This window comes from Cyclopterus lumpus, chromosome 18 (assembly GCF_009769545.1).
Source record: "Cyclopterus lumpus isolate fCycLum1 chromosome 18, fCycLum1.pri, whole genome shotgun sequence".
NCBI lineage: Eukaryota > Metazoa > Chordata > Actinopteri > Perciformes > Cyclopteridae > Cyclopterus > Cyclopterus lumpus.
The window spans coordinates 3,478,508-3,487,486 of record NC_046983.1 but is presented as its reverse complement, the minus strand read 5'-3'; the positions used below and the strand labels follow the sequence as shown (position 1 = coordinate 3,487,486).

At 45.5% G+C, this 8,979-nt stretch overlaps 1 protein-coding gene across 1 annotated transcript; it reads left to right on the top strand.

Annotated features, from left to right (window-relative positions):
- Positions 1-335: 335 nt before the first annotated feature.
- On the top strand, positions 336-8,831 carry zgc:109889 (uncharacterized protein LOC553542 homolog). Its single transcript, XM_034557740.1, has 11 exons — positions 336-735; positions 1,395-1,529; positions 4,080-4,233; positions 4,872-4,989; positions 6,012-6,080; positions 6,478-6,522; positions 6,813-6,946; positions 7,405-7,707; positions 7,969-8,099; positions 8,238-8,372; positions 8,658-8,831. Exons 1-11 carry the CDS (start codon positions 603-605, stop codon positions 8,813-8,815), a joined length of 1,515 nt encoding a protein of 504 aa, XP_034413631.1. The 5' UTR covers positions 336-602; the 3' UTR covers positions 8,816-8,831.
- The last annotated feature ends 148 nt before the right edge of the window (positions 8,832-8,979 follow it).

Below are 8,979 nucleotides of genomic sequence, written 5' to 3'. Positions count from 1 at the left end.
GTGCTCCTGGCCTGCGGTTGCATTTAATGCCGAGTCTGCAATCTGTCGCCCGTTTCGGGGCGTTTGGTCGCTGATCCACAATCAGTTCTACGTTCAGTCAGAATCACCGAGGCTTTCACACGTCATCTTTTAGAGATCTCCCGATCACTCTCTCTCTCTCTCTTTTTTCTTTTCTTTTTTTAAGCCTCTAGTTCCTTCTGTCTATCATCCCCCCCCCCCCCCCCCCCCCCCCCCCCCCCCCCCCCCGCTGTGGTTTCTCTGGCTACGGTCGCGGGTCGTTAGCACCATTTAGAAATCCTCCTTTCCGGCTCATTTGACTTCCTGTCCGCCTCCACGCCGCATCGACTCCAAAGCAGCGCGCTGAGCGACTGCGCCCCACGGCGGCCATGACACACACACACACACACACACACACACACACACACACACACACACACAGCTTTCTTCTTCCTCTCTCTTATCCGTCAGGTCGGAGCTGTAAACGTCGCCAACGTACTTGTATTTCCTTCGGGGGAGTTTAAATAACGATTTACAGGTTAGAGGGTAGGAAAAGGCTGCTTCTCACCTCCTCTCCTTCCTCGTCTCCTCAGGCCTAGACCAGCATGCCGTTGGTGAAGAGGAACATCGAGCCCAGGCACTTGTGCCGCGGGGCGTTGCCGGACGGGGTGACCAGCGAGCTGGAGTGCGTCACCAACAGCACGCTGGCCGCCATCATCAAGCAGCTGGGCAGCCTGAGTGAGTCGCCGGTGCTTCCTGGGTCCCTTTTTTGTTAAATTTCATATTTATTGATTGTAAAAATGAAATTTTCGACTCAAACTGGATTTTTTTTTTGGAGCGTCCCAACACCTTTACGGTGGCTCGCCGGTTGCTGACGTTTCAGGCTCGCCGGTGCATCGTCGAGATATCTGACCAATGAGAGCGCAAGACGCGCTTTGAGGGGAAACGTACATTTTTATTTTTTATTTTATAACTATTGAATCACGTTATTTAATTATAAAAAAAATACTGCATTGATATTCATTAAATTCTAAATATATCTGAATTATTTTTAATTTAATTTAATTCTTTCACGATAAGACACCTGATTGGTGAGGTTAGGTCGCGTTAATTAAATCCCACAATGCATCAGCGCTGGTTGCCGACGCACCTGGAGAACATTTCGGGCCGCGTCGCATAATAATTATAATTTTAAAAACTTTTCTATTTTAGTGCTGTATAATAAAAACTTTTTACAAATACAATGAATCGAAATTGTGTAAATCCCCAAAATATTTTTTCACTTACAATTTACAAAATAAAAAAAACTTTTTAATAGCAGAAAATAAAACGCTTCCCGGCGTTGTTATTTACAAACACTAAAGCCAAACTACGTGTCTCCCCCGTTTCCCGTGCAGGTCGCCATGCCGAGGACATTTTCGGGGAGCTGTTCATCGAAGCCAACAGCTTCTACCTGAGGATGAGCGGCCTGCAGGAGAGGGTGGACCAGCTGGCCGTGAAAGTCACCCAGCTCGACTCCACCGTGGAGGAAGGTGTGTGTGTGTGTGTGTGTGTGTGTGTGTGTGTGTGTGTGTGTGTGTGTGTGGCCCTTTTAAAGGTCGTCTGTCCCAGATGATGAAGATGAGTGCTGTCTCAGGTGTTTGTGTGTGTTTTCTCTCTTTCTTTTTTTGGTGATGTTCCAGTACAACGGATCGTTGCACGTCAGAGGTGTGTGTGTGTGTGTGTGTGTGTGTGTGTGTGTGAATACGTGTGTGCGTTTGTTGGCATTAGCGCACACACTGTGTGTGCCTGGGTTTCCGTAGGTGTGTTTGTATGTAAGAGCATTGTTATTAATTCAAATGTCTGTTCCTTTGTGTGTGTGTGTCTCAATGCTTACTCCTGAAACTAGCCTGCAGCACTGCTGATTATTTATTGATAAAGCGTCTCTGCAACAGTCATATTATTCTCTTTGTGTGTGTGTGTGGTTTTATTTGTGTCTGTGTGTGTGTGTGTGTCTGTGTGTGTGTTTTAAAAACCTGTTGCACTTCCATTGTTTGTCTTCTTCTTCCTTATTTCTGTGTGTCTAAGTGTGTGTGTGTGTGTGTGTGTGTGATATTGTGTTTACAGTCTGAGCCGTTATCATTATCTCATCATTTAGCTTTTCACTAACACTGAAGGCAGGAATTGACACACACACACACACACACACACACACACACACACACACGGTTACTGCCCAGTCATTCTGCAGCACGGCCTCACAAAGAGTTTCACAGTCGGGGATGAAAAAGGAAAAAGCTCAGCAGTCCTCTGTCTTATCCTCTTCCTCCTCCTCTCTTCCTCTCCCACTCCTCCCCCGCTCTCTCTCTCTCTCTCTCTCCTCTCTCCTCTCTTCCTCCTACACACAAGCCACTCGAAGAAGGGATAAAGGAATAGTTAAAAGGAAATGAAAAAAGGAAGAAGAGGATGGTTGGATGCTTACAGGAAGAACTAATGGAAAGAATAAAAGAAGGGACAATAAAAGGAAGATGAATGAAAAGGATGGGGAGAAGGAGACAAGGAAAGAAGGGATTGAGAATGAAAGAAGGAAGGAGGGGAGGTTGCATTAGCTGCTAGTTTTGTGGATTATTCATTTTGCCGTGGGGACAGAAGCTTAGGAAGGAATGATCAAACACACAGAAGAAGTGTGTGTGTGTGTGTGTGTGTGTGTGTGTGTGTGTGCGCGCTGACTGCAGAGTCTGCACACACACACACACACACGTCCCTGTACTTCTGTCCTTGTGAGGACACTCGTTGACACAATGCATTCCCTAGCCCTTGACCCTTACCATGACGACTAAATACCTGACCCCGACCCTTAAACCTAAACCTGATGACTGAACCAAGTCTGAACCCTCGAACCTGCCTTTGGATGAAGTGAGGTCCGGTCCTCACAAGGATAGATATACAAGAACAGACACACACGCAGATCTAACAGCCAATCACCATTTTAGTTTTTGAGGTATTTGTTGTCCACACGCCTTCTGTCTGACGTTGTTAATAATGCCGTTGATCTCACACACTCACACACACACACACACACACACACACAGTATACAATGCAGAAGTCAAGTAAATCAGTGGAAGCAACATATGTCACATTGACACGGTTTAACCTGATTATACACAGAGCGGATGTACAGCGACCCAACATGAGTGCATGTGTGTGTGTGTGTGTGTGTGAGTGCGTGGGTGTGTGTTACCATCTGCTAGATCCTGGATAGCATTGCAGTATTGTCGCGTTAAATCTCCTCGGGCGAGGTTAAGAGATTGACACACACACACACACACACACAGTGTTTTCTGTCGCTCTCTCTTTCTGTGGGTCAATACCGACTCCTGTCGCAGTCCTGCATAACATTTTAATGGTTACAAAAACACACTGTTTAGCTCCTCACACACACACACACACACACACACACACACACATATCTTGCTGCTGCAGTGTGTGTGTGTGTGTTCTGTTGTGTGTAAAAGATCCTTGTTAAGCTGGTGCAACAAACAAGCTCTGACAATAATCTGTCCCTGGTGTCCTATTATCACCGTGTGTGTGTGTGTGTGTGTGTGTTTGTCAGTGTCAGTGTAAGCTGTCTTTATAGTGATGTTAGTCTATATGCATGTGGAGTGTTTATTATTTTAGGGGCAACAAAAAGCATATATATATAACCTTTGGACTTATAGTATTTTATCCTGTGAGCAATTTCCTACTTTCCCAGAATGCATTTCAACCCATAAACACGTAGATTTCGGGGTCCAACCTACACAGACTTGATCATGTGACCTTTGGTTTTTTTTTCTCCTTTCGTAAACACATAACCAAGAAAAACCTGCATTTTAATGTATTTTTAAAACTTTAAAATATTATTATAAATTATATTACATTATATTATTTTAAATCAGACCCACGGAATGTGCAACAAATCATTCTTTGCCATTTAATTATTACATTAAATCGACAAAATATTTTTTTAATATTTAAACTTTCACGTTCTCACGAATCCTCTGTCTTTTGTTCTTCGGCCTCTTAAGTTTCTCTGAATCGTTCTACGTTCTCCGTCCACCAGTCTCCCTGCAGGACATCAACATGAGGAAGGCCTTCAAGAGCAGCACCATCCAGGACCAGCAGGTGGTGTCGAGGACCTCCGTGCCCAACCCCGTGGTGGAGATGTACCACCGCGGCGACAAACCTCCCCCGCTCAACATCCTCAGCCCCTACAGGTCAGCGGGTCGCCGGGTAGTTTAAGAAGAACACCGTATCCAGCACCGGCCCCATTAAAGTTACTGTGTTACTGGGACCAGGACCGAGCTTTCTAAAGGGACTCTGGCGGCTGCTTTGGTCCAAGATGGCCGACCAGAATCGACACAAAACGGAGGTTCCTTGGTAGTAACTTAATGTTTTAGTGTGACTCCCTCCGGACCTGGTGCTTTACGTTCATCCTCCATCTGGTAGAGACGCGTTGTGTAAATTCTGTCCAATTTATTAGAAGATTGTCTAAAAGAAAACAACCAGCACGGATCTCACAGGAAGCTTGGTCCACTTCAAACTGTTTGCATAGTTGTAGGAAGATAATAATCAAATGAAATGTGTGTGTTGATCCACTTTTACTCCCATTTAATGACATTTAATAGACGCTAAATATGATTTAAAATAGTTTAAATTGACTCTGGTGTTCGACACGGATTAGCCCGTTTAATATAAATCTAAATATATATATTTAAATTTTATATATATATATATATATATATATACACACATAATTTAAATATATAATTTAAATATCTACATATATATTTAATCTTTAAAAAAAAAATTTTTTAATCTTACTCGCCCACTGTTCCCCATTCCTCCTCTTTAGGGACGACAAGAAGGACGCCCTGAAGTTCTACACCGACCCGTCCTACTTCTTCAACCTGTGGAAGGAGAAGATGCTGCAGGCCACCGAGGACAAACGCAAGGAGAAGCGACGGCAGAAGGTGTGTGTGTGTCTGTGTGTGTGGTGTATGTGTGTGTGTGTGAACAGTAAATGAAATTCATCTTGTGCTTTAATATGTTTTTTTTGCCTAATTGTGTGTTTTTTATTTGTTATTGCTGTTATTTCTTGTTCTTGTTGGAGTTCTGCGTTGTCGTGTCGTTGGTTCTTGAAGCAGGTGGACGAGCTCATTATACAAACGAGTACATCACAGTTTATGTGACTCCGTATTCACACACCTGTGCAAAGATGTGGCTCCCCGTAGGACGTTACAGAATTCAGTCGTTACGGTTTTCACTTGAACGTGTCACAGGAGGAAAAAAAGCTTAAAGTGTAAATAATACGATTATTGATGCTTTTACTGTTTTGTAATTTAAACTCATTGTTTTCTAGTTCAGGCATCATTTTAAAACATATTCAAGGAGCAGAAACGTTTGATTTATATATAGTTCTAACTGTATTGAATAAATACGAAAGGATACAAGATAATAATATATTTTACTTATTTAGGACTTTTATTATTCATCATTATTGGCAGATTTTCATCTTTCAGACGGTCCTTAAACACATCATGCAAATATATATATATATATATATATATGTGTGTGTGTGTGTGTGTATGTATATAAATATATATATATATATATATATATATATATATATATATATATAATCTCAAATAGAGCCTCCATTTATTTCCAACATTGGGAACAAATGTAGAAACTTTCCAGTGTTTTCCAATTTTAAATAAATTAAAAAAACTTTAAAAACGCCCTGAAACTGCTCGTGTTTCAGAGGTACTTGAAGGCAGTCACAGAAACAATAGAAGCAATAACAATAAGAACAACAAACAACATTTATACCAGTATAAATAAATTGCATTGATTTCTACAGTAATGAATCACAGATTAAAATAGGTGGTTTTTGAAAGAGGTTAAATCCAAGAGTGGTTCTGATACTCTTCCTCCTCCTCCTCCTCCTCCTCAGTCTAACGCACCAGCTTGTCTTTCTCCCATGTCTCCATAGGGCTGTCCGGCCCACCCTGACAGGCCCCACTCCAGACAGGCCCCACCCAGGAGCCCCCTGTCCATCTCTGTAAGACAACCCAGACCCCTAACTTGCCCTCTCCTGCTTCACACTTCACACCCCACTCCCACACATCACACACACATTGTTGAGGATGTAAGAAAAACACATTTTTATTAAAAGACACACACACACACACACACATTCCCTTCTGTCTGTGTGTTGCCTCACCGTCTCTCTAACCCTCTGTGATTGGTTCCTGTCTTGTGTTACCAGAGTTGTGGCTCTGTTGTCCATCGTCTGCGAGTGTGTGTTTGTTTACTAGTGTGTGTGTGAGTGTGATGAGTAGACTAGTGTGTGAGTGAGTTTACCCCGTGGTGAAGGAGCTGCTGACGGGGTCCTGTTTCTCTTCCTCCGGAGGAATCCATAACCGGCGGCTGACTTTCTCTCCGTCTCTCTCTTACAGGAGCAGCAGAAGCAGGTCGAGGACCCGAGCCGAGAGGTGAAGAAGGTCAGTGAGGATTTAAACGCCTTTTTAGTTTCAACTTCCTTCTGAAACTAGCATGAACGTGCATGCTCTCTATTGACCACCAGGGGGCGACTCCTCCGGTTGGAACAAAGGAAGTCTGAGAAAATAGGGAACGAGAACTACAGAAATGCTTATATATTAACTTATAACTGTTTAATTTAGTCGCGTTCATTACAATCATATTTAATAAATAAGCAACATGATTTGTAGATATTTGTTTTTCTTCTGGAGTGAAAAGGTGTGACCATGTTCTGCTGTTTCCACCCCTGCAGGTGCGTAAGGCTCGTAATCGGCGCCAGGAGTGGAACGTCCTGGCCTACGACAAAGAGTTCAGGCCGGACGCCAGGCTCACGCCCTCGCCTTACCATGGCATGTCCTCGGAAGGCTCGCTGTCCCCTGATAGCAGGTAAACAAACACACACACACACACACACACATATACGGTTGACTGGGAATATGTGCACAGGCAACTTTCTCTTTATTCTACAGCCTTAAAAAAACTGTACATAGTATTGAGATATTATAGATGGTATATAGTGTAACACAACCACAAACAATCCCACAATCCAAGCACAGACCTGTGATGGAGGTTAAAGCAGCACCAAAGCTCTCTGCTGCCCTCTGCTGGTGAAGATAGTTCACAGCACATGAAAAGAAAAAAGAAAAGATGCTGAATATCAATTGTATTCATGTGTTTTTATTATTTACAATCAACTTTTTAATTAAGTTAAATACAAAAAACAATAAATGTGAAATAAATAAAATTATTTACAGGCTGTAACTGTAATAAAAAAAGAGGAGAGACCCGTTTTTAAAATGTGTAAAAAATTGTTGAATTTAAATGCCGTTCGACCGCTCTAACAGGTCAATGGCGTCCGACTCTTACCCCGCCAGCCCCAACCACCCTTCCACCCAGGCCCCCGGCGCCGTCCACCCCACCGACCCCTCCAGGGACCACCTCAGCGCCGCGGCCCAGACCCAGTCCCTGGATCGGGTCCTCAGGCCGGCCAACCAGCCTCCGGGGGCCGGGGGGCCTCCGGCGCCGGCTGGGCGCCACGCGGCCTCCCTGGGCCGGACCCCATCGGGACATGGAGTCCAGGCCGGCGGAGAGCCGGCGGTTAACGGGCCGAGGCAGCAGTCGGTGAAGGACTACCGGGCCGGGCACGGGTACGTTTGGTCTCCTCGATGAGGTTTTATTGAATATTGTGAATGTGAATGTTCAGTTTCCTGTGACTGGTTTAACTTTAAGAAGCAGATGTTGCTACGTCTCCTGGCTTTTTGCCTTTTTTGAAACGTTTTGCGTGTTAAGATTAAAAAACACAAAATGTTGATTTCTTCTTTTTAAAGTGAGACGCTCACTTTATTCTGAAACTGAACCGTTTCCGCTGAATAAACTTTATTAATGTGTTCATTCTGCCTCCCCACCAGCGGCCAGCCCTCCACCATCCCAGAGTACTACATCCCCCCCGCCCCTCCCCCTCCCCCCCCAACCATCCCCTCGGCGCAGACCGCCTTCGACTCCACCGCCGCCCCGCCCTCCTCCGCCGCCGCCGCCTCCGGCGTCCCCCCCACCTCCTCCACCCTCTCCCGTCCCTACTCCCCCTCCCCTCCTCCTCCCCCGGCCAACTACGTGCCCTCCCCCTCCCACCCTCCGTCGGGCGTGCCCCCGGCCGCCCCTCCCCCGCCGCCACCGGGAGCCCCCACGGGCTACCAGGCTCACCGGACGCCGTCGCACGCCGTGGACGGAGCGCCTTCGAGCAGGAAGTCCGCCTTGCCGGGGATGGTCCCGATGAGCGACGCCCGCTCCGACCTGCTGGCGGCCATTCGTAGAGGTGAGGATTAAGTTTATATTTAATACTATTAGTATTAAAAACTTTTTATATTCTAGTAAAAGTAGGAAATAAAGTGATCAAAATGATCAGATTTTAGCACATAACTAAATGAATGTACTTTATGTGTTATGATGATGTATTTATGGATTATTGAATTTGAGTTACACCTTTAAAGTTCTTGAATTTTGGATGTTTTGTTAGTGACTTCAGGGGGTGGCACCTTCCCCTTAAATCAAATGAATACAGTATTAAACCCCCCCCCCCCCCCCCCCCCCCCCTTTCCAGGCATCCAGCTGAGGAAGGTGCAGGAGCAGCGGGAGCAGGAGGCGAAGAGGGAGCCCGTCGGCAACGACGTGGCCACCATCCTGTCGCGCCGCATCGCCGTGGAGTACAGCGAGTCCGACGACGACTCCGAGCTCGACGAGAACGAGTGGTCCGACTGAGCGTTCGGGTCTGAAGAGTGAGACGTGGGTGGAGGGGAGGGGGGCGGAGTGAGGTGGGGCGGGGTGAAAACATTGAGACGCTGAGGTGGAATAAAGGGGGTTCGGATATTAACGTTCATCTTTAACACATGTCATAATCAATCATTCATGCACAAACCTGTCCC